At 41.2% G+C, this 26,714-nt stretch overlaps 1 protein-coding gene across 1 annotated transcript in view; it reads left to right on the forward strand.

Annotated features, from left to right (window-relative positions):
• The first annotated feature begins 2,156 nt into the window (after positions 1-2,156).
• The window catches only part of cd109 (CD109 molecule), a 60,520-nt gene continuing 35,962 nt past the window's right edge, over positions 2,157-26,714 (forward strand). The window contains exons 1-16 of the mRNA XM_061893786.1: positions 2,157-2,378; positions 2,478-2,629; positions 3,066-3,094; positions 3,199-3,432; positions 3,520-3,642; positions 3,720-3,759; positions 10,458-10,539; positions 10,622-10,709; positions 11,298-11,409; positions 11,486-11,595; positions 11,695-11,886; positions 11,995-12,093; positions 12,179-12,241; positions 15,712-15,882; positions 15,955-16,107; positions 26,590-26,662. Of these exons, the coding sequence (XP_061749770.1) occupies positions 2,311-2,378; positions 2,478-2,629; positions 3,066-3,094; positions 3,199-3,432; positions 3,520-3,642; positions 3,720-3,759; positions 10,458-10,539; positions 10,622-10,709; positions 11,298-11,409; positions 11,486-11,595; positions 11,695-11,886; positions 11,995-12,093; positions 12,179-12,241; positions 15,712-15,882; positions 15,955-16,107; positions 26,590-26,662 (1,789 nt within the window). The 5' untranslated portion in view covers positions 2,157-2,310. The remainder of the gene's footprint in view (positions 2,379-2,477; positions 2,630-3,065; positions 3,095-3,198; positions 3,433-3,519; positions 3,643-3,719; positions 3,760-10,457; positions 10,540-10,621; positions 10,710-11,297; positions 11,410-11,485; positions 11,596-11,694; positions 11,887-11,994; positions 12,094-12,178; positions 12,242-15,711; positions 15,883-15,954; positions 16,108-26,589; positions 26,663-26,714) is intronic.

The raw sequence follows: 26,714 nt of genomic DNA on the forward strand, positions 1-26,714 counted from the left end.
AATTTGAAATGTAACAAAATAGAAAAAAAGCCAAGGGGTGTCAATACTTTTGCAAGGCATTTACATTGTGCAAATACTCCCAAGATCAATTTTCAATTACATTTTTAATTTGGTAAAAACTTAAAAGCTAAGGTTGCTGAATCACATTTGTAGTAAACGTTAAGCTCTCTAAATGTGCCATAATATATTTAAAGTCAAAGCTTCCAGTCCAGATGATTATGGTAGTAAATTATACATGCGCTGTAAATGTCTCCACACTGGTACTTAACTCAAACGCCAAGTGCTGTATTTCATCAAGCTGCCTGTGTGTGTTTTTATTATTTAACATGTCCAATGTACAGCTTAGCATTTTACAAATATGCACTAATGCCAACACTTTGTCTAAGGATGTATTGTAAACATTGAATAATTGCTTACATGCATTTATTTGGTTCAGAACAAAGTAAATTAAAGTTGCATGAAAGTGATCACAATGTGAAAAGTGGCTTAATTGTAAATGAAAGTGTGCATTAGTAGAGGCTGCACAGGCTTGCACATGTATTACTCTCATAATGACGCACCAAATGCCTCTCGTAGATATGCTCAAAATGGACTTTGTCCCCTTGGTTACACAGTATTGTACATGCCAAATATTTGACAAACATTTCTTGTAAAACGTGTTAATATGTAACTAGTGCTAAAAACCAAAGGAATAAAGGTTTATCAAGAATAATAAAGTTTGACTTGTTTCCAATCATTGGAAAAAAATAACATGGTGAAAAAAAAAACTAAACTCATGGCAATATTGAAATTAAGCATTTTACAGGATGTAAAAACATGGACGTATGTGTACACAATATGGTTGCCAGCTTTTACATGAAAAAGTTTAAGTTTGCTCTGACTTGGTAAGATGCATAGAAAGAACGCTGGTTGGACTTTTGAATAGCTTGCATTGGGCTACCATCTAGTGGTTGGATGAAGTTACCAACTTGAGCCGAACTGCTCCTGAATCAACTTATATTCTATAGGTTGCAACTTGAGACATTTTAAGTAAACTAAAGACTAACATTTTAGGAAAAGTATTTTCAAAATCTTCCAACAAATTATTAAAACCAACTACACCACAAAGCAATGATAGAACAAATAAATGTTTATCATTCTTTCTGTTTTACTACACAGTTGTGGTTGCATTTAACACAGGGGTAGGGAACCTGTGGCTCTTTTGATGACTGCATCTGGTTTTCGGATAAATCTGAGCTGACATTGCGTAACACGATAAGTAATGAATAATTCCACATGTAATCACAGTGTTAAAAAAAAGTTAAAAATATAAAACATTCTCATGCATTTTTAATGCATCCATCCATTTTCTACCGCACCAGTTCAAGAAGTTGCGTTAATGGTAAGAAGTTATTTATTTATTATTGGATAGTGTAGGGCTTGCCCCCCTGGGATTTTTTCAGACCACCAAGCACCGACATAAGAGCCTGTTTCATGGTTACAATATTGTCTTATTTTTTAATAAGTCTCTCAGTTTCTCTCCAGCAATTGTCTTTTCCTCTTTCGTTCTCGCTCGCGCTCTGGCTCCAGCCCCAACCCCGTCTCTCCTCCTGGCTGCTGCTTATAAACAGAGCGACAGGTGATTAGATAACAAAGCCCAGGTGGGCCATCTACACACCTGTCGTTGATTTCGAGGCCGATCCTGCAACCCCCCACTTCGCTGCAGGCCCGCAGGCCATGCCCCCTCCACAGTTAGCTTCAGAATAACAGTGTTATTACAAAGAACAAGAGACTTATTATTTTCTAGAAATGTTGGTCTTACTTAAAATGCACGCATTTATTTGTGTTCAGTGTTGAAAAAAATATTATATGGCTCTTACGGAAATACATTTTAAAATATTTGGATTCTTGGCTCTCTCAGCCAAAAAGGTTCCCGACCCCTGATTTAACACAACAATCATCCATACTTTTCTATTTATAAAAATAGCACATTCACCAAGATGTTTTAATAGGTGGTCCTAAAGGTTGTTGCATGTCCTAAAATTGACAACTTTTACCAGACAGCGATGCGGATTGTCCGAATTGACAAATGTTGACAAAAGTCCCTCCAGGGAAAGGTGTCAAAAGGGTGTGAGGATCACATCCATTGTGTGGCAGACTATGATACGATAAAAGATCTGTCTGTGTCATTTGAAACATTGTGTAAAGCCACGTGAGAGCCTCCGGGAGGCCTTTTGTCTCGGGCAGATCTGGGACGGCTGAGCTTGTTGGCAGCCTTCATTTTCAGTTGGCAGTCCAAGAGGAGCATTCTGTGAAGAAGACGAAAGAAACATGGAGGACATTTGGGTCCTTGTGTGTTTAGGAGTTGTGTATTCTGCTCGGACCGCCTTTACTCACAAGTAAGTAACATGAATACGATCCAACCTGAGTTTCTCATATGAACATAACTACTGTTTATGCTCTTGTTTTCATGGTCATTGCTGTCCACTTTGCGCCAGGACATTATTTGTGCTGACAGGACCTGAGGTGTTGCCTGCTGGGACATCATCTCTGCTGGCTGTCACCGTTCTCTCTGACCTTACTGTCAGGGTCAAGGCGGAACTTTCACATGGCAACACTAAAGTAGCCCAGACAGAGGTCTTCCAAGGAGGTGACACACAACTTTTATGGTCATTTTTTCTTTTAAAAAACGATGATAAATTTCCACCTGAATACAACTAAACAAATAGGAAATAATCTCCCATTGGATAATTACTGCATTGGTGATTTTGCTTCAGCTGGCATCAAGTTATCAAAACCTAAATGTTGCCGCGAGTAGCTTCTCTTTCATACATACTAAGAAAAACGTGTTCTGGACCATCTCAGGCAACTCTATTACATTTTTTGTACAAGTTTCATAAGCTGGAGATGACTAAATTGAGTCACAGGAGTGAGTTCTATAAATTATTATAAAAACATGAAATATACTGTTATGCTAAAAGCATGTTTATACTAAGCACATTACAGAAATATAAAGTTAAATACCTCTTGTTGTAACCATTTATTATATTTAAGAAAAATAATGGCTTAAGTATCCTTTTTTTAAGGTTTGACTCAGCTGCTTACGATCCCTCCAGTAAGTGTTTGACTCTCACCATATACTATATGAAATCAAATCAACCAAAGGTTTGCTATTAAATGCTGCAGCTTCAGTATTACATCCACTCCAAACTGTTGCAGTTTCCGGGCTCCATAACTCAAAATTCACATTTAAATTTGATGGTGACCGGCTACGATGGGGACAGCATCGTGTTCTCCAACATCACCAGCCTCAGATTTGACCTCAGGAACGTCTCCTGTTTCCTTCAAACTGAGCAGTCACAATATCGTCCAGGAGACATTGTCAAAATGTGGGCCGCGTGCGTTCGGTTGGATAACCGTCCATACAAAGGAAGAGTGGATATCTCCATTAAGGTAAAGGTTTTATTAGACTATTTTAGTCAGGTATTGTTTTGAAATGGTGATGGAAAATCTTACTTATGGTCTTGTGCCACTTTGAAGAATCCCAGTGGGATTGTGGAAGAAAGGCGGCAGTACACAGGGAATCAAAGGATTGTGTTTCAGGAATTTCATTTGTCCCAGACCCCTTCACTAGGAAAATGGGCTGTCACCATTACAGCGCAGGTAAGTTTAACATTTCATTTATTTTCGGAATATCTAACTTTTAACTCTAAACTTTATTTTCTTGATCCTCAAAACAGCATGTGACTGACGAGAGAACATTCATTGTGGAACATTATGGTAACCAGTATATTTACACTCATACATATTCATAGATTGGTAATGGGTTTATGTGGGTTGGACATGAATGAAAATCACATGCACAGTTCAAAATGTCTAAAAAAAAGAGTAGGAAGAAGCAAATTGTCATGATCTACCTCGCCAGAGTCGGACCCCAATGTAGAGCAAAAAAATAAATAGGAATAATAACAAAAAGAGCACTCAAAGAAGAGTGAGAAAAAAATAACTAAGGATGCACACTTAAGGTGTGAATAACAGAAATAGCGCACCGATGGTGTGGGGAGGTACCAGTTAACACAACAACGGGCTGAGTTACAGGGAATGAGAGGCGTGAGTAGAGCCAAAGCAGAAGAGATGTACACGACTGGAAGGGTGAACTATTGGAAAATCTACTTGCGCCAAGTGAAGGAACTGGAAAGATTAAGTAGTCAGGAGGAGATAAGCATCCGATGTGCATGCAGGTGGCTCTACCTCTTGACCCAGAAACCAGGCACTGCAACAAAAAAAAAAAGATAGGCAGCAGCAGGGCTGCCAGATCATGACAGTACCCCACCAACCCTATTCTGTAGGGCGACCCCTGATGGCGTACCTGGTTTCTCAGGATGGAGAGAGTGTAATTCACACAGGAGTAAAGGATCGAGGATACAGGAGCTGGAGACCCATAGGCTTTCACAGCCCTCCCAGTCAACCAAATACTAAGCACTCCTGCCGCACCTTTTGGAGTCAAGAATGATCTTCACAGTGTAGGCAAGGTGACCATCGATCATGCACGGAAGCATTGACGTAGGGCACTGCAGACTGGTGTAGACCGGCTTGAAATTGGAGACATGGACCAATGGATGTTTTTGATGGAGGCAGCTGGAGTTCCACCGCCGAAGGACTGGTGATCCTAAAGGGCCCCATGAACCAGGAAGAAAGTTTCCTGGAGGAGCCAGCTAATTGTAAGTCCCGAGACGACAGCCATACCTCTTGTACGGGTTGATAAGTGGAATCCTACAGTTCTGGGCAGCCATCCGGGACTAAGCAACTCTGTTATCCCGCCAGACCTGATGAGCTAGTTGGATATGTTGTTGGATGGATGGGATTGTGACCTCTGACTTATGAGAGGGAAAGAGAGGTGGCTGATGACCATAGGAAACTTAAAAAGGAGACACACCTGCGGTCAAGTACGTAACGGAATTGTGAGCGTGACCAGGACGAAGGGTGTGCAAAGAGCTGCTTCCAGGTCCTGGTTAGCTCGCTCCGTATGGCCATTAGTCTGGTAATGGTAACCAGATGAAAGGTTGCGGGTGGCTCCCAACGCCTTCCAAAAAGCCTTCCAAACCTGGGAAGGGAATTTGGATCTCCTGTACAAGACCAAGTCCTGAGGGGTAACAGTTGGCGGAAAACGTGCTAGACCAGGAGTTGTTCATTTTAAAGGGAAGGAGGTAGTTGGGACAGGGAAATGAAGTGAGCTATTTTAGAAAAACAGTCGACAACATTGATTATGACGGAGTTGCCTTGAAAATTGGAAAGCCTATGATGAAGTCTAAAGCTATGTGGGACAATGGTCATAACGGGATAGGCAGAGGGTTGAGGAGACCAGCTGGAGGGCGATGAGAGGCTTTGCCTCTGGCACAGATGGAGCAGGCTTTCACAAAGTCCTTGATGTCTTTTCCCATTGCTGGCCAACAGAATCTTTGCAAGACCTAAAACATAGTGCGCCTTACGCCAGGATGACACACTACTTTGGACATGTGTCCCCATTGCAGGACTTAAGTTAATTAGTACTAATAGGTTGCCTGCAGGAACGTTGTCAGGGACCTTGATCTTGGAGGCGGCATCGACTACCTTTCTCTCCACCTCCCATTGGAGTACTCCTATCACTTGAGCCACAGGTATGATGGTTTCCGGAGTGGTTTCCTCAGTGGCAGGTCCGAAAACTCTGCAGAGCGCATCATACTTAGTGTGCAGGTAATATATAGGTTGAAAGTTGTGAGAAACAGTGACCAACCTGCTTGGACCAAAAAAAAAAAATCGTTCTGCATCTGCAAAAAATAAAAGCTGTATACAAGTGTTATTAATGAAGGCAACACATGATGTAAGTGTCTATATTAGCTATGATAGCCTACTATTAAAATTTAATATTCATTCTACACTTATTTACAACATTGGAAAACAGTAAAACAGAGGCTTCTCAGAGGGTGAGATAACTCCTGGAAATGACTGACTTTGTATGGCCAAAGGTATTCATGTGCGTGTCCAAGTTGAAGGAATTGGCAGACTTCTTCTAATGGATCTAATACAATTTTTGCAAGCTAGATAACGTTTGCTGTTGTCCATAATATCTAAAACTATTAGAAATGCAGCCAATATTACATAACCATAATGTGCCATGAGACATGCAAATATATTTTAAATACACAGAGGACATAAGTAAAGAAAATTAAATGAGCTCAAATATACTGTACATTCGTGGTCAAAAGTTTACATACACTCGTGAAGGACATAATGTCAATTGTATGCACAGTTAATTTTGGGACCTTAACCTGATTGAAAATGGCTCCAAGTGACTTTCCTGACTTGTTCAAGTCAATGATTTGTTTTTTCAGTTCTGTGCTGAGTTCCTTTGACTTTCCCATTGTTGTGTTTGTAACCAAGTCTAATGACTGCACCACATTAGCCCTAAATGGGCTAAGAGAAGTCAACAAGTGTCATCAATCATAATTGGCCTAGTGGTTAGAGTGTCCGCCCTGAGATCGGAAGGTTGGGAGTTCAAACCCCGGCCGAGTCATACCAAAGACTATAAAAATGGGACCCATTACCCGTCTGCTTGGCACTCAGCATCAAAGGTTGGAATTGGGGGTTAAATCACCATAAATGATTTCCGGGCGCGGCACCGCTGCTGCCCACTGCTCCCCTCACTTCCCAGGGGGTGATCAAGGGGATGGGTCGATTGCAGAGGACAAATTTCATCACACATAGTGTGTGTGTGACAATCATAGGTACTTTAACTTTAAACTTTAACTTTAATTACTCACATGAAGTTAGGAGGCCATGCAATGAAGCTAATTTGATTTGATTGTATCTTTTCTACATCACCAAAATTGATAATGTATGTTAATTTATGTATATTTTTGATCCAGCAGATTTGGTCACATTTTTAGTAAACCCATAATGAATTCATATAAGAACCAAACGTCATGAATGTTTTTTTGTGACAAACAAGTATGTGCTTTAATCACTCTATAGCAAAAAAAAATAGTTGTAGAAATAATTGGAAACTCAAAACAGCCATGACATTATGTTCTTTACAAGTGTATGTAAACTTTTGACCACGACTGTACCTACAAAAGAGGCATAATGATGCAATATATACACATAGCTAGCCTAAATAGCATGTTAGCATCGATTAGCTTGCAGTCATGAACTGACCAAATATTCCTGATAAGCACTCCAACAAGTCAATAACATCAACAAAGCTCACCTTGGTGCATTCACGCACAACATAAAAAGTTTGGTGGACAAAATGGGACGAAGAAGGAGTGGCATAAAACATGTCTTTACTGTGGCAGCGTCGGAAAAAGTTGGACATGTAAACAAACTACAGAGAGTTCCATCCATCCATCCATTTTCTACCGCTTATTCCCTTTCGGGGTCGCGGGGGGCGCTGGCGCCTATCTCAGCTCAAGAAGCGCAAAATTTGTCGGACAAAACGGCTTTCGCCAAAAACTCTTCAGTGAAGCATGTGTAATATAAACAGTGGGATTTCAAACTGTTTGAAAGGTTTGTGTCATGTTGGTCCTACAGAAATCAATGTGAAACAAAAAAAAATAATTATTACCCGACTACTACCATTATTTTTTCCCATTTTCAAAGTTTTAGAGTAGAGGGTTGCCGACCTCCGGTCAAGACAAATAGCTATGAAAGTATTATTGTAGCAAAAATATTTGCAAACATGTATCTCAATCTGTATGCGTGTAATCCAATTCACGCGTGTGTTAGATCCGTGTACATGTGTTTTAGATCCCTGTTGTTTAAGTTGTCTCTCTGTCCCTAATTAGAAAGAACCCTCAATAGGCTGTCTACTTACACGTGACTTTTGCGACACTTCTGCCCTGTAAGATTTGAGTGAGCGCATTCATATTCTTGACCGTGTAATAAAACATGTGCATGCGCATTCAGAAGTGTAGGTGTGTAATACAATCTGTGTGTGTGCGTATCAAAGGTGTGCCTACATTTAACCAACAACGGAAGACACCACGCAATTTAAACAAGAAACAACCTAAAGTTGAGCGTGAAAGAGAGACGCCAAGACCTGCCTTACGTTGTTTCTGATTGGTTTAAATGGCATGGTATCTTCCGTGGTTGGTCAGATGTAGGCAGACCTCAGATACACAGACGCTGATGATCTCACATGCATCACTTCTGAATGTACGCGCACATGTTGTATTACACGGTCACAAATCTGGATACGTTCGCTCAAAGCGTACACGACCGAAGTGTCGCAAGTCACTTGTAAAAAAGACAGCCAATAGAGACTTCCTGCTTCTCGCAGATCATATATACGCACGCACAGATTGTATTATACCCATACACTTCTGAATGTGCACGCACGCGTTGTATGACTCACTCAGGAATCTGGATGTGCTCGTTCAAATCTTACACGGCAGAAGTGTCGCAAAAGTCACGTGTAAGTAAACAGCCCATGCAGGGTTCTTTCTGATTAGAGACAGACAGACAACATAAAAACATGTTCTGCCGATTTAAAACACACGCGTGGATCTAATCACACTCAATTAGATCGAAATACAGACACACAATTTAGTACATATGCACACACATGGGATTACATGCGCACAGATTGAGATACACATTTGCAAATAATTTTGCTACAATAATACTTCCGTAAATGGCAAATTTAATCAGTATGTCAAGCGTGGCAGTTTCGGCTCGGGTAGCAAGGTCGTTCTCAATGCGACGATTTAATGCCTTGTGAAAAATGCTGCATAAATCAACGTCACCAAATCCACTCTCTGCGACGAGGATACGGAAATCCGTGGAGTGTGCGGCTACAGAGAGCGTGTCTTGTTTATGTCAGGACTATGACTTGGATTTGTGTTGCTTCTTCGATGCAGAGAATATTTGGGACGAGCCAGGCGAGAATGTGAGTACATGATGAATTTATTAATACACTAAATACAAAAATAAGCAAACAAAGGGCGCTCACAAGGAGGCACTAAGGCTAGACCACAAAATACAAGCATGAAACAAAAACACTTGCTCGATGGCATGAATAATGAACTATAAACAAAACTAGCATAATGGCTTAAATAACAAAAACTTACTTGACGTGGACAAAACCGAATGGCATGGCATGAAGGTTGGAGCAGCAAGCAGTAAGCAGTATGCAAGCAATAGCAGAATGCAAAATTCCCAGACCGAGAAACAGAAAGCAAATGACTTAAATAGTGGCTATGGTGATGAGAAACAGGTGTGGGAGTGAGGGCAGGGGCGTGACTTGGAGACCAGGTGGAAACTAACGAGTATCTATGGCAACAAACAAAACCAGGAAGTGCAAAACGGGAAACAAGAGTCCAAAACAAAACATAACATGATCAAACATAAAACTGATTTACAGGCAGGATAGTTTAAATCCTAACAGGTGGATGCTTACTTTTCTGCGTATTAGAAGTTGGTCAAAAACCTTTATTATTTTCTATATAAACCAAGGTAATGACTAGCACACAGCAGGAGAGTTCTTACTAACCACCCTGGCCAAAGCCAGATGTCTTGTCAGGTAGCAAGCTCATGATAAAAGCTATATTAGCCTGGTCAGTGGAATAGGAACCCGGTTGTTGGTGAAAAGCTATCAAGCACTGATGAAGAGACTGTTCGCAGAAGCTGCAATCACCAATGAAAAAACGGGGGTAAGGAGTATTGGGCTCCCAAGGAGTGGAAGAAATAGCTGCTGGTGAGGGTGGAAAGGTTCCCGTCCCGGTGCAACATCCTTCCGGGTGAGTCCCGAGTGCTCGCCTGATATACATGCTGGCTGAAGGCACCGACTTTGGCCCACAGCGTCTGGAAGGCGGCCGTCAAATCACGCAACAGCTGCTCGTAATAATGAAAAGTCTGTCCAAAGCCATTGAGCGCAAAGTGGAGGGTTGGGGGCACTAACTGCGATGGTGCGCTGCAATTATCTGAATACAAGGAAATACAGTATGTCAACAATTGTTTTCATATTGGGGAAATATTGGTTCATTTTGGTGTCTTCTGGTTCAACATCAGCCGTTAAGTCATCCAGCTGCTCAAAAAGGAAATTGCTGGGTTGAAAAAAATCAGATTTGGAAATCTTACCATGCAGTGTGAACGTAACCTAAGACCGCCTGTCTTTAAAACAGAATCTATGCAAATTTGGACCTAAACTCCCATCATTACATTTTCTGTAGACCACAGGGACATTTTTAAATGCTGCAAAATCCTAATATGACCCCTTTAGACTTACATTTGCTCGGTATACTCCATTATTTTGCCTTTGACATAAATATAGAATGGCTGGTTTGGAAAACAGGATTTTCCTAATTTTCCTCAAGCTGCTGCACCTCGCATTATGAAAAGTCTGGGCCTTAGCCATTAAATTTTACAAAAGTAAAAGTTATTGCAGGAACTATTTTAATGTAATATTTCTATTCTTAAAACTAAAATGTCTTTTGTTGCAGAGCCCCCGCATTTTGACATGCTGGTCAAGACGCCAACACAAGTTCTAATAGGAGAGGATATCTCAGGATCAGTGAGAGCCATGTGGGTCCAGCAGTCTCAAGCATGTTGATAATACTGCATACTGTATGTAAAAATTTACAAAAAAATCTTCTCTCGCTTATAGTTATCCCAGTGGGCAACCTGTTAAAGGAACCCTCGTGATTTCACTCACTCAGCCATATTCTGCAAACAACATAACACAAACCAAAGAGGTACAATTGATACCGAGAAGTATTTCTGATATGGAACTTGAATAATGAATGTATTGTTGAAATAATGATTGTATCATAACTGAAGCAATATTATATCCCATTTTAAGATGGGGGAGAGTTCAACATTGTCCTTAAAATTGTTCACACATTTTTAAATAAAGACGTACGGGACGGCGTGGCGCTATGGGGGAGTGGCCCTGCGCAACCCGAGGGTCCCTGGTTCAATCCCCACCTAGTACCAACCTTGTCACGTCCGTTGTGTCCTGAGCAAGACACTTCACCCTTGCTCCTGATGGGTGCTGGTTAGCGCCTTGCATGGCAGCTTCCTCCATCAGTGTGTGAATGGGTAAATGTGGAAGTAGTGTCAAAGCGCTTTGAGTACCTTGAAGGTAGAAAAGTGCTATACAAGTACAACCCATTTATCATTATGTACAGTTGTCTTGAAACAAAAATGAAGGATAGTTTGGCGTTGGTGAATGTCTATGCTCTTCTGAATGAGAATGAATCAATAATGTAGTAGTATAGTAGTATTTGTTTTTTCTTAGCATATTTGGTATAAATTTGACAATTTTCCACTATTTCCCACAGCTTAATGGGTCAGTTCACTTTCTCTTTAGCAAAACTCAGCTTCCGGGCCTCCATGCACCATCAAAAGTGGACCTGGTGCACATTACAGCGTGCATCACTGACAAGTCAACAGGTTGGATGTCATGTAAACTATAGGTATACTCTATATTTGTGTGGTATACTTACATACCTATATTGTTTCACATAAGGAATTAAAGTCAGCAGAACTGTTGCGGTCCACCAGATGAAGACCTCATTCCAGCTTAAGTTCTGTGATTTCCCACAGTCACTAAAGCCCTCTTTAACCTTCTTTACAAAAGTGGGATAATTACTCATTTATATTGTACATATCCTCCACTTTCAATTTAATAGCCACAAGCTACACTTTACAGCAAACTTCTCTGATTACTTTTCACAGCTTAGTATCTCCAGATACGATAGAAAGCCTCTGAGCCCAGAAGATCAAATGAACTCCGCTGTAGTTGACGTCACTCAGAGAACATCGATGATGGTGGCTGAAACAACCAAAATGACTCTCCCTGTGCCTGAGGATGGGAAAGTCCATATTCAGTTTAAATTACAGGACAAAGTAAAGATGCTTTTAATTCAGGTGTGTGTTTATCCATTCCAACAAGACCTCATAAGATGATTCGTAATGAAAACAATCTGTAAGATCATTGTGTTTTCAGTGCATGCTTAAAATAATATTTATGCACAGGCCAAGTTTCAGTCAAGTGTAGAGACTCTGACGCTCTTCAACAACTACTCATCTCCTAACAGCTCATATCTTGTAATCTACCCCCGCTTACCTGCAACGGTATTACTCTTTGCATATAAAAGTTAGTAAAATAAACGTTATAAGTGAAACAATTTTTCAATTAAATACTGTTTTCATTTTCCAGGTTGGATTGCCTCTTCAGTTAGATGTGGAAAGCACATTTCAACCATCCAGCCTTCATTATGTGGTATGTTTGTTCAAATGTGTAATTCCTTATTTATCTCAAAATATATCTCTTTAATAAAATCAGATGAATCACACTGTTGAATTTCAAATATTATATTAATCACATCCAAATACTTGCGAGGATACATTTCTTGTGCAACCTTAAGATTGACACTTTTAGGATCCAAAAGGGCCCAACTCCTACAAGTGTCATACAGTACGTCAGCAATTATTTTTTACTTTCCACGCTTCAGATCCATCTATTGATATAAATGTTGTATTGTTTATGGTTTTCTTGATCTTATTGATTTATAGCCTTATTGTAAATTGTTTTTCGTTATAATGTGAATATACAAAATGTGCAATATTTCTACAATTTCAGGTTGAGTAATTACAATTCTGAATAGTTTAAATAATTTCTGACAACGTTGATGGATATATTTGCATATATATATATATATATATATATATATATATATATATAAAATATACTTATATAATATACTTATATAAAAACCCTGTTTCCATATGAGTTGGGAAATGTGTTAGATGTAAATATAAACGGAATATAATGATTTGCAAATCCTTTTCAACCCATATTCAATTGAATGCACTACAAAGACAACATATTTGATGTTCAAACTCATAAACTTATTTTTTTTTCTTGCAAATAATGATTAATTTAAAATTTCCTGGCTGAAACATGTGGCAAAGTAGTTGGGAAAGGACATGTTTACCACTGTGTTACACCACCTTTTCTTTTAACAACACTCAATGAACTTTTGGGAACTGAGGAAACTAATTGTTAAAGCTTTGAAAGTGGAATTTTTTCCCATTCTTGTTTTATGTAGAGCTTCAGTCGTTCAACAGTCCGCTGTCGTATTTTACGCTTCATAATGCGCCACACATTTTCGACGGGAGACAGGTCTGGACTGCAGGTGGGCCAGAAAAGTACCCGCACTCTTTTTTTACGAAGCCACGCTGTTGTAACACGTGCTGAATGCGGCTTGGCATTCTCTTGCTGAAATAAGCAGGGGCATCCATGAAAAAGATGGCGCTTAGATGGCAGCATAGGTTGTTCCAAAACCTGTATGTACCTTTCAGCATTAATGGTGCCTTCAGAGATGTGTAAGTTACCCATGCCTTGGGCACTAATGCACACCCATACCATCACAGATGCTGGCTTTTGAACTTTGCGTCAATAACAGTCTGGATGGTTTGCTTCCCCTTTGGTCTGGATACACGATGTCGAATATTTCCAAAAACTATTTGAAATGTGTACTCGTCAGACCACAGAACACTTTTCCACTTTGCATCAGTCCATCTTAGATGATCTCGGGCCCCGAGAAGCCGGCGACGTGTCTGGATGTTGTTTATAAATGACTTTCGCTTTGCATAGTAGAGCTATAACTTGCACTTACAGATGTAGTGACGAACTGTATTTAGTGACAGTGGTTTTCTTAAGTGTTCCTGAGCCCATGTGGTGATATCCTTTAGAGATTGATGTCAGTTTTTGATATAGTGCCATCTGAGGGATCGAAGGTCACAGTCATTCACTGTTGGTTTCCGGCCATGCTGCTTATGTGGAGTGATTTCTCCAGATTCTCTGAACCTTTTGAAGATGATATGGACTGTAGATGTTGAAATCCCTAAATTTCTTGCAATTGCCCTTCAAGAAACGTTCTTAAACTGTTTGACTATTTGCTTACGCAGTTGTGGACAAAGGGGTGTACCTCGCCCCATCCTTTCTTGTGAAAGACTGAGCATTTTTAGGGAAGATGTTTTTATACCCAATTATGGCACACACCTGTTCCCAATTAGCCTGCCCACCTCTGGGATGTTCCAAACAAGTGTTCTTTGTCACGTGTTGCTGGAATCAAATTCGAAAGTTAATGATTATTTGCAAAAAAAATAATCAGTTTGAACATCAAATATCTTGTCTTTGTAGCATATTCAACTGAATATGGGTTGAAAATGATTTGCAAATCATTGTATTCCGTTTATATTTACATCTAACACAATTTCCCAACTAATATGGAAATGGGGTTTGTATATATATATATATATATATATATATATATATATATATATATATATATATATACACACATACATACAGGCAGAGGGGTTAGTGCGTCTGCCTCACAATACAAAGTTCCTGCAGTCCTGGGTTCAAATCCAGGCTCGGGATCTTTCTGTGTGGAGTTTGCATGTTCTCCCCGTGATTGCGTGGGTTCCCTCCGGGTACTCCGGCTTCCTCCCACTTCCAAAGACATGCACCTGAATGTGAGTGTGAATGTTGTCTGTCTATCTGTGTTGGTCCTGCGATGAGGAGGCGACTTGTCCAGGGTGTACTCCGCCTTCCACCCGATTGTAGCTGAGATAGGCACCAGCGTCCCCCGCGACCCCATAAGCGGTAGAAAATGGATGGATATGTATATATATTAGGGGATGCAAATCTTTGGGTGTCCCACGATTCAATTCAATATCGATTCTTGGGGTCCCGATTCGATTATATATCGATTTTTTTTTATTATTCAACGCGATTCTCGATTCAAAAGGGATATTTTTCAGTTTCAAAACGATTCTGTATTCATTCGATACATAGGATTTCAACAGGATCTACCACTGTCTGGGCTAAGTCTGACATACCAATTCGTGTTTTGATACGCTCTAATAAAATATTATGATCGACGGTATCGAAAGCAGCGCTAAGATCGAGGAGCAGCAACATAGATGACGCATCAGAATCCATCGTTAGCAATATATCATTAGTCATTTTTGCGAGGGCTGTCTCCGTAGAGTGATTTGCCCTGAAACTGGATTGAAAGGTTTCACATAGATTGTTAAACACTAAGTGTTCATTTAGCTGCTCTGCAACAACTTTTTCGAGGATTTTCAAAATAAAAGGAAGTTTACCATGAGGTCAGGATCGAGGTTAGGTCTTTTAAGGACAGGATGAATAACCGCTTTTTTGAATGCTAGGGGAACGGTGCCCGAGGAAAGTGATAGGTTTATAATATTTAGCACTGATGGACCTAATAATACAAAAAGCTCCTTGATAAGTTTCCCAGGAAGTGGGAAGTAAACATGTTGTTTGTTTTATTCCATTTACACGTTGTAACAATTCTTCTAGTGTTATTTCATCAAAACGAGAGAAACTATTTTGGATATTTGCAGTATAGCTGTGCACAAACTGTATCATAAACAAGAGCCGTTAGGATACACTGAGTTTGTCGATAATCACGTTTGCCAAGCTATTTACATGAAATGTGGCAGCATATCATCCTTGACAAGTTCTTTCAATATTGAAATGATAAACTACCTCGAAAATGCATTCAAATTCCAGGGTAAATGTTTTGATTTGAAATGCAATTTACATTTAACAAATCACAAATTAATTCGCTGTAATTGAATGTTACTATTCAACATGTGAAATATTTATTAATACACCACTAAAGATTCAGTTAATATTTTCTTGCTGTATTCCAGGTGAGCTCTCGTGGTCAAGTGGTGACAGCAGGGACAAAGACTTCCTCCTCCTTTTCACTTGTGCCGACACCGTCCTGGTCCCCTGAGGCCTGCATCACTGTTTATTCTGTCCTCTCTGATGGCGAGCTAATTAGTGACACTGCACAGATCCTCATCAATCAACAAGGACATGTCTGGACCACCTCTAAAAGTATATATTCATTACACATGCATTTGTGTTTATATGTGTGTCTGTGGTTGCAGGTATCTTTAAACTGGAGCAAGAAAAAAGCCCAGCCAGGTGAGCAGGTGTGGCTTACTGTGACAGCCCACGATCAGAACTCCCATGTAGGAATCTTGGTGCTGGGAAGGCACTATGATGCTCCACAGGCTGACTGGGATTTGAAACCATGGCAGGTAAGGTATAGGTGCCTTAGGTGGTGGAATGAATGTGTGTATGTTTTTAAAAAGCAAGTGATGTTTGAGGTGGCAGTAGTTCAGTCATAGCATGGTACTCATACTAAACCATTTGTAAGACGTAAAAACAGTTCAAATAATATAATCATTTGCCTTAATGTTATAGTATATTATTGTAATAATTGGCTTTCTTATCAATGTACCAATATTGTGCAGCACTTCATATCCAATACCGATAGATGCAGCAAGTTTTGTTTTACTATGATGCAACTACAGTGGAATCTCGATCTACAAACGTAATTGGTTCTTCAACATTGTTCGCCAACCAAAGCAGTTACCTGTAAGAATCACTTTAAACAAAAGTCTCTATTTTAGTAAAAAAAAAAAAACCTGCAGACTTTGAAGACATGACAATGTATTCATTTATACTGTGTGTGTATCCATATATATATATATATATATATATATATATTAGGGCTGCAACTAACGATTAATTTGATAATTGATTAATCTGTCATTTATTACTTCTAATCGATTAAAAATCGGATAAAAGAGACGGACTACATTTCTGTCCTTTCCAATACTTTATTTAAAAAAAAAACGCATACTGGCACCATGTCCTTTCGACTTGCCAAATAAAACAAGACAAGTGTTAGAAAAATGTTTTTGTGCACCATTGTCATGCACAATAGCAATAATTTTGCTTAGGGGAATTTCCAACCCGGTTACTACCTATTCCAACCATTTCACAATGTTGGATGCTGAATGTCTTTCCTCTAGTGGCATGGTCGTAAAGCAGATTGACTTCATGTTCCATTCGTCTCCAATGTAGTGGCATGTAATGCCAAAGTAGGCTACACTTGTCCACACATCAGTGGTCAGAGCAATTTTGCTCTGGGTGGCTTTAATGTCAGTTTTCACAGCTTGAAATGTCTGCTCATACTTCCTCTCCATCAGTTTCGTAAAATGGATCCTCAAGGGAAGAATGTAACCAGGGTGGAGGACGTAAATCATTTTTCTGAAACCGTCATCCTCCACCAATGATAGTAGCCTCATGTCAGTCACCAACATATTTAGGACACTATCAGTCAATGCAGCGGCTTTAAACCCTCATTTATTTACTTTTTACCTTTTAAATTGGATCTCAATTCTGTACACTGCTGCTGGAATTTAAATGTTCCTGAGGTAACTCCCTGAGGGAACCAATAAAAGTACTATCTATCCATCTATCTATCCATCTAACTATCTATCCATCTATCTATCTATCTATCTATCTATCTATCTATCTATCTATCTATCTATCTATCTATCTATCTATCTATCTATCTATCTATCTATCCACTTCCTACCGCTAAATCCCTTTTTTGGGGTCGTGGGGGGCGCTGGCGCCTATCTCAGCTACCATCGGGCAGAAGGCGGAGCACACCCTGGACAAGTCGCCCCCTCATCGCAGGGCCAACACAGATAGACAGACAACATTCACACTCCCTTTTACACACTAGGGCCAATTTAATGTTGCCAATCAACCTATCCCCAGGTGCATTTCTTTAGAGGTGGGAGGAAGCCGGAGTACCCATCTATCTATCTATCTATCTATCTATCTATCTATCTATCTATCTATCTATCTATCTATCTATCTATCTATCTATCTATCTATCTATCTATCTAAATACACCACTTCAATAAAAAAAAAGCTAAATGAAATAAATGGACTTTGGGGAATCAGCATACACCAATAATAACACAGAAATGTAATTCATCAGATCAGAACTGGATCAGATATTGTACACGTTTCTGTTGTGAATAATAAAGGATTAATTTTAGGCTGCCTGTGAATAATAGCATGAAATATTCCAGCACCTTCATAACGTTTAGTTATACTAAAGCGTCACTCAAATCTAAATATATTTATATAGCTTTATCGGGTCCGGCTACATTGATCCATTATGAAACCAACCTGAGATATTTCTGTCCGTCCGTGCGTTTTCTCTCTCTCAAAACGGAGTTAAATGTGCCAGAGACACCTTATCAGCCCCGCGTTGCAACAAAGACTTAACGTTAATGTTACTCAAAAAAAAGCTGAACTTATGAATGCCTGTTGCGACTCAAAACAACAAAACTACCCAAAAAGTTCCTAAAACTCTAAAAGTTAATACACAACAGTTGCTGCTGCGCTTTCAGAAAAAAATCTCCTCGTTAACAAAATATTAAAAAGACACAAAAGCGGACACAAAGGATCAATTTACTCGGACTATGGACTGAAAAAGTTATGTACTGTGAGTTCTTCTCTTCATCCATGGCTCCTACATGCTTCCTGTTCAGGTGCTCCCGAAGCGATGTATTACTTCCGTGCCACGCAGGAAACGGTCTTCTTTGCGGTGTTTAAAGTGAAGTATTCCTACACTTTTGACGACTTAGGTCGTACACTTTTCTCCATTGCAGCATTAACCTCCATATGTTTCTGCGCTGAACTATCGGTACTGTTTTCCGCCATTTTCCCAATGTTTCCAAGCAAATGAGACGGCGTGGTCACGTGAGCTGCACATGACACATCATTGGCTGGCTTACTGCCACCTCATGAGACGCAGCCTTAGCCGCCCTGGCGCTGTTTTATACTGTTTTTGTACTCATTTTGATTCTTGTTTCTCAGCTGTTTGTAAATGTTGCAGTTTAGGTTTAGAAAAGAAAGAAAGAAAGAAAGAAAGAAAGAAAGGGTGAAAAAAAGCCTCAGTGCATGCACATTGCATACATCCAACGAATCGATGACTAAATTAATCGCCAACTATTTTTATAATCAATTTTAATCGATTTAATCGATTAGTTGTTGCAGCCCTAATATATCCATCCATCCATTTTCTACCGCTTATTCCCTTTTGGGGTCGCAGGGGGCGCTGGCGACTATCTCAGCTACAATCAGGCGGAAGGCTGGATACACCCTGGACAAGTCGCCACCTCATCGCAGGGCCAACACAGATAGACAGACAACATTCACACTCACATTCAAACACTAGGGCCAATTTAGTGTTGCCAATCAACCTATCCCCAGGTGCATGTCTTTGGAAGTGGGAGGAAGCCGGAGTACCTGGAGGGAACCCACGCATTCACGGGGAGAACATGCAAACTCCACACAGAAAGATCCCGGCCTGAAATTGAACCCAGGACTGCAGGAACTTGGTATTATGAGGCAGACGCACTAACCCCTCTTCCACCGTGAATCCCCTAATACTGTGTGTATGTGTATATATACATCAAAGGCCTCCGTCAGTCGTAACGACTATGGATACTACGCCAGTACAGAGGTCAAGTTTAAACTCAGCGACAACGCCTGCTGTGGCTGATGAGTCCGATGTGGGAGAGGCAAACACGGCCGCATTTACTGCAGATGTAGCTGGAAGGCGCAACTGCAGGAGTGCTTGTCTTCCGCTTGGTTCTTTTTTCATTGGCTGTGGCATGGATCTTTTCCTCGCCAGTCTTCAGCTGTTTGTGAAGGACACTGCGCCATTTGCTGCGGTCAGCCGCTACATCTTCCCAATGTTCAGTGTTTATGTCCAGGGCTTTCATGTCCCGCTTGCAGATATCTTTGAAGCGCAGTTTCGGCCGGCCAACAGATCTCTTGTCAGAGGCAAGTTCGCCATACAGGATGTCCTTTGGGATACGTCCATCCTCCATACGGCACACGTCACCTTGTCACTCCAATGGATGCCGAGGATGCGGCGAAGGCAGCGCATGTGGAAGGTGTTCAGTTTGCGCTCCTGTTTGGAGTATGTTGTCCATGTTTCGCTGCCATAGAGAAGAGTGCTGACAATGCAGGCGTTGTACACTGCCATCTTGTTAGGAGTTGTCAGCTTCCGGTTCTCCCAGACGCGGGTTGTGAGGCGCCCTAGGGTTGTGGCAGCTTTGCCGATACGTTTGTTGATCTCACCATCAAGGGACAGATTGTCACTGATGGTGGATCCCAGGTAAGTAAATTGGTGTACTATTTTCAGTTGGTGCTTATCAATTGTGATGGCTGGTGGCGTGTCCACTACCTGACTCAGCACATTGGTCTTGTTTAGGCTGATGGAAAGCCCAAAGTCTTTGCAGGCCTGGGAGAATCTGTCCATAAGGCACTGGAGTTCTGGTTCAGTGTGCGAAATGACGGCGGCATCATCAGCAAAGAGCATGTCCCGGATGGTTGTCTCACGGACTTTGGTCCTTGCTTTAAGACGGGCTAGGTTGAAAAGTCGGCCGTCAGATCTTGTACGTAGATATACCCCTTCTGTTGCAGTCCCAAATGCATGTTTGATGAGCAGGGCAAAGAAGATACCGAAAAGTGTAGGAGCAAGGACGCAACCTTGCTTGACTCCGCTCTTAATGTGAAATGAGTTGGATATGCTACCCTCATACTGGAGGGTTGCCTTCATGTCGTCATGGAAAGATCTAATGAGACTATGGAGCTTTGGAGGGCATCCAATCTTGGGTAGGATGCTGAAGAGCCCTTCTCTGCTAACCAGGTCGAAAGCCTTGGTCAGGTCAATGAAGGATATGTACAGGGGCTTCTGTTGTTCCCTGCATTTCTCCTGAAGTTGGCGTAGGGAGAATATCATGTCCACTGTAGAGCGCTTGGCGCGAAAGCCGCATTGAGATTCCGGGTAAACGCGCTCAGCAAGAGTCTGAAGGTGCACAAGCACGACACAGGCATAGAGTTTTCCTACTATATTCAAGAGGGAGATGCCCCTGTAATTGTTACAGTCGCTCCTGTCGCCCTTATTTTTGTAAAGGGTGACAATCTTGGCATCTCTCATGTCCTGCGGCACGGCTCCCTCTTTCCAGCACTGGCAGAGGACATCATGCAAAGGCTGCAGGAGGGTGTCTTTACAGCGCTTGATGAGATCTGGGGGGATGCCATCAGTACCAGGTGCTTTGCCAATCGCTAAGCTGTCGATCGCTTTGTGAAGTTCAGCAAGTGTTGGTTCAGCATCTAATTCCTCAATGATGGGCAGCTGTTCAATGGCATCAAGAGCTGAGGCGACTACAGTGTTCTCTCTGGAGTAAAGTTCTGAATAGTGCTCTACCCATCTGTCCAACTGCTTGCCCTTGTCAGTGATAACTTCCCCGCTGGTGGTCTTTAGGGGGGCTGTTTTGCTCTGTGTTGGGCCCAGAGCAGCCTCTATGCCCTCGTACATCCCTCTGATGTTACCTGAGGTAGCTGCAGACTGGATGGATTCACTGAGTTGTTGCCAGTATTCATTGGCACAATGTCTGGCAGTCTGTTGCACTTTGCTTCTTGTAATTCTCAGTGCTTGCAGGGACTTCTCATTCGGGGAGCGTTTGTATTCAGTAAGGGCAGCACGCTTTGCTTCAATGACAGGGGTCATCTCGCTGGACTTGGCAACAAACCAGTCGTTGTTTATGAAGATCTTCCTCCCAAATGTTGCAAGGGCTGTTTTCTGAATAGCCTCCCTGAGGTGGCCCCATTTCTCGGAGGCGGAGTAGTGCTGGTGTTCTTCAGACAGGATGTTGTTGAGGGACTTGGCAAACTCTTCTACTTTCTCTGGAAGATGCATGCTGGTGGAATCAATGCGGGGTTTGCCTTTCTGTTTGGAGTTTTGAAACATTTTTGGTTGTAGCTTGATCTTGTAACAGACAAGTGAATGGTCGGTGTCGCAGTCTGCGCTGTGGTAACTACGAGTAACGAGCACAAACTTGAGGTTGGCTTTTCGGATCAGGATCATGTCCAGCTGATGCCAATGCTTTGAGCGGGGATGGCGCCATGTCACCTTGTGCTGTGGTTTCATCTGAAAGTAGGAGTTGGTCACGCAAAGGTTATGGTGGGAACACAACTCCAGTAGCCGTTGCCCGTTCTCATTGACTTTGCCAACTCCGAAGTGTCTAAGACAGGAAGGCCATGAGTCATGGTCAGCTCCCACTCTCGCATTGAAATCACCGAGGATGAGGAGATGTTCCTTCGAGGGGATGTTCTTGATGACATCATTCAAGCTGGCATAAAATGTATCCTTAACTTCTGCTGTAGACGTTAGAGTGGGGGCATAGGCACAGACTAGGGTCACTGGGACATCAGAGGTGTGGAGGTGGAGTGTCATCAGGCGTTCCGATCCTTTGTCTCCTGGTTCAACCATCTTTAACAAAGTGTTCCTGACAGCGAATCCAACTCCATGATCTCTGCGGTCTCCGGCACTCTTTCCTTGCCAGAAGAAGGTAAAGTCTTTCTCCTTGAGGGTTCCCAAGTCGGCTAGGCGGGTCTCTTGCAATGCAGCTATGTCTACCTGGAGTCTCAGTAGCTCATTGTTAATGACAGCCGTTTTTCTTGCATCATTGATGTCTTGGAGATCATTTGAGTGTCCGGGTGTCATAGTCCGGACATTCCAGCTTCCCAGTTTTAGGACTGGGCACCTGTTTTTCATACTTTGTTTCATGCTTGGTGAAGGTCTTACAGTCTGCTTGTCGGTTTTACCTAATCCCCATGCACCCAATGAGGAAGGCAGGGACAGCACCTAATTGGCTGGGGGCTGCCCAGCTTAAGGCGGGCAGTAGCTGTCCAATGAAATTCAAGGATCTCTCCCACCGTCGGAAGCAACCCCTGGCGCTATGCTCTACGCCAATCGAGCATTGTAGCTTATAACCGGTAGACTGTTGCTTCTCGTTTGTTGTTTCCACGCTATGACACGAGGCTGGAGTGACCTCTCCAGGGCACAAGCCAGGGCGGAGTAATATGGAGGTCAAGCTGTTGCCCATGCAGCAGGACCCCCCTCTTCACACTGATGATGGATCCAAAGGAGCAGCAAGAGCTGGTACAATTTGGCACCAACAGTGTCGCAGGAGTTGCCAGTGCACCGCTGTAGCCAGCAGTGGACCATCTTAGGGACTCCGTCTCCTGATTTTTTCCTCAGGGTTTACTCCCGAAGCCTTCCACAAGAAAGGTATACCACAAGGCAGTGGCGGTTTTGGATTGGAGTTTACCTTCTCCTAGATGGGTCACCTTACTGGGCTAACGGGTCCCATCTACCCATGCGGCAGGTTGTACTGGGTTACATTTTACCAGTAGCAGGGATAAGACCTGACCTGACATACATATATATACGTATACATACATATATATACATACATATATATATATATATATATACACACATATATATATGTATACATATATGTATATATATATATATATATATATACATATATACATATATGTGTGTGTGCGTGTGTGTGTGTGTGTGTATTATCAAACCGGGCAGCACAGTGAAACAGAGGTTAGTGTGTGTGCCTCACAGAACGAAGGTCCTGGGTTCAATCCCGGGGTCTTTCTATGTGGACTTTGCATGTTCTCCCCGTGAGTGCGTGGGTTTCCTCTGGGTACTATGGCTTCCTCCCACCTCCAAAGACATGCACCTGGGGATAGGTTGATTGGCAACAATAAATTGGTCCTAGTGTGTGAATGTGAGTGTGAATGTTGTCTGACTATCTGTGTTGGCCTTGCAGTGATGTGGCGACCTGTCCAGAGTGTAACCCCGCCTTCCACCCAAGTGCAGCTTGGATTGGCTCCACACACCTTCCAACCCCGAGATGGCCAAAATGGCTGCCGGTGTGTACAGGATGTAAACAGTAAGTAACATAGGGGGCCTCGCCTCTTCAAAAAGGCTGTGCATGTGTGTACAGGATGTGATGTCATCAGAATGGCAGCCACAATAGGGCTGGCACACAGAATGAATGAAGCATTATTACGTTGAGACATGGCCCGCACACAGAGGCATATTTGGCGCCATGTAAAGGTTCGTAAACCACAAATGACGCAAATAGAGGCTTTCGTGAATCCAGTTTCCACTGTAAATGCATTTAAAAAAAATAAACAGTTATTGCAAAATAAGACAAATATTCAAATATAAGTTAGATTAAAAATAAACATATTTACAAATATTTTATAAAAATCAGGACCAATAAATAGTCAACTAAAATAGTTCTCTGACTGTCAACAAGTAACAGGTTAGGATATGGAATATATTTCCTACCTATAAATTGAATTGAAGTTATTTTGCAACTAACTAAGCTACACATTTCTATGTAGCACAAACTTTTGTCTAAGAAAAAAAAGTAGCGTGCAAAGTGTAATAATCTGGACCAACACAATCAGTGTTATTATAAACTGGGTATAGCTGGCTATTTTTTAATCAGAACTACTGTTTTCTTCTTATATATGCATCTGGCTGCATAAATGCTGCGTGTGACTCTGAGTGATTTATTGCATATTTACGTATTTACAATCCGACGGCGGAACTTCGAAATAATTCTGCTTAGTGGACATACAGGGCTTAAGCTAGCGTGCTTGTTGCTCTGCTGACCATGGTGCATTTTGATGAGTGCATCACTTGCATGCTGAAATCCAGGCAATACCCCAAAAAGGGACAAGCGGTAGAAAATGGATGGATGGATCTTATTCATTATTATCTTCAGTGGAAAAAAAAAAAGTACTGATTCAATCCATTATCCATCAATTTTTGGTGCTTATTCCCTTTGGGGTAGCGGGGGGCTCTGGTGCCTATCTCAGCTACAATCGGGCGGAAGGTGGCGTACACCCTGGACAAGTCTCCACCTCATCGCAGGGCTCAATCAATTATTTTATTTCGTATTTTGTGTTACACGCCTAAATATGAAAATATTAAAAACCTGTGTGAACAGTAAAAAGATACATTTTGACACAATAGCATTTGATATTTTGTTTCAGTTTGCACACATTTTCTCTTCATTTGTTCCCAAGTCACCCAACACATGATCTTTCACAGGACAGAAAGTATACTATACAGTATACGTTTGCACAGTGTGACCCCCGAACCAGTTAGTCTTGATGTAACTTACCTGCCTGCTTTCTTGAGTACTTGTAAGAGCTGGTAATTCTAGTATGCCTAGTTCAAGACCTGGGGGGCTTGTTGACAAAAAGAAACACTGAAATGTATGAATATAAATATAAATATTTCTTATCTCAGCAAAGCTCTTGTAGATTTTTGTGCGTGCGCGTGTGTGTGTGTGTGTGTGTGTGTGTGTGTGTGTGCGCGCGAGTGTTAATGTGCATGTGCGCGTATGTGTTTTTGCTGAGGGTTTAGGGCATTTACCTTTTCAAAAATGCCTGTAAACCTGAGGAGTTTTTCAATCTTTGTTTTTAAAAAATTGCAGCAGCCTGAGTCAAGCTTATACGTCTTTGTCACAGTACAGTGCATCTGGAAAGTATTCACACCGCTTCAATTTTTCCACATGTTATGTTACAGCCTTCTTCCAAAATGGAATAATTGTATTTTTGTCCTCAAAATTCTACAGACAATACCCAATACTACAGACAAACCCCATAATGATAATGAGATAAGTTTTTTTTATTTTTATTTTGCAAATGTATTAAAAATCAACAATCACATTTACATAAGTATTCACAGCATTTGCTCAATACTTACAGCCTCAAGTTTTTTTGAATACGATGCCACAAGCTTGGCACACCTATCTTTGGGCCGTTTCACCCAATTGTCTTCGTAGCATCTCTCCAGTTTCATCAGGTTGGATGTTATGTGTTGGTTTCGGTTTTCATCCAGGATGTCTCTGTACATTGCTACATTTATCTTTACCTCTATCCTGAGTAGTCTTTGAGTTCCTGTCGCTGAAACACATCCCCACAGCATGATGCTGCCACCACCATGCTTTACTGTAGGGATTATATTGGACTTGTAATGAGTGGTGCCTGATTTCCTCCAAACATGACGCCTGACATTCTACACCAGAGAGTTCAATCTTAGTCTCATCAGACCAGATAATTTTGTTTTTCATGGTCTGAGAGTCTTTCAAGTACATTTTGGCAAACGTTTTACTAAGAAATTGCTACCGTCTGGTTACTATACCATACAGGATTGCTACAGAGATAGTTTTCCTTTTGGAAAGTTCTCCTCTCTCCAAAGTGAAATGCTGTAGCTCTGACAGAGTGACCATAGGGTTCTTGGTCAACTCCCTGATTAGACTAAGACGAATGCAGCAATGTACAGAGACATCCTGTATGAAAACCAACACTTCACATCCAACCTAATGGAGCTTGAAAGGTGCTGCAAAGAGAAATGGGCAAAACTGTCCAAAGATGGCTGTGCAATGTACTAAAAAAAAAATAAGGATGTATATGTTGCCATAGGTAAATCAACAAAGTATTGAGCAAAGGCTGTAAATATGAATATTATGTACAAATACTATGTACGAATATGAATAATATATACTAATGATGTAAAAAAAATCTTTAATATATTTTCGTAACATTAAAAAAAAGAAGCTTTTTACATTGTCATTATAGGGTATTGTGAGTAGAGTTTTGATGAAAAAAATGTTTTTATTCAATTTTGGAATAAGGCTGTAACATAGCAAAATGTGGAAAAAGTGAAGTGCAGTGAATATTTTCTGGATGCACTGCAGCTACATTCTTTACTCACCAATTAACCTTATTTCGTGTTGTCACTGTAGGGATGTAATATACAGATGCTTTCCAATGCTAGACTGCGTAAAGAAAAACACTTGATGGATGGAACAGAAAATGGTATGGTATTGAGTCATGATAGCATAAAGCACAGAGAAAATCATGTTCCTTT

This window comes from Nerophis ophidion, linkage group LG03, assembly GCF_033978795.1.
Source record: "Nerophis ophidion isolate RoL-2023_Sa linkage group LG03, RoL_Noph_v1.0, whole genome shotgun sequence".
In the NCBI taxonomy this organism is placed as follows: Eukaryota; Metazoa; Chordata; class Actinopteri; order Syngnathiformes; family Syngnathidae; genus Nerophis; species Nerophis ophidion.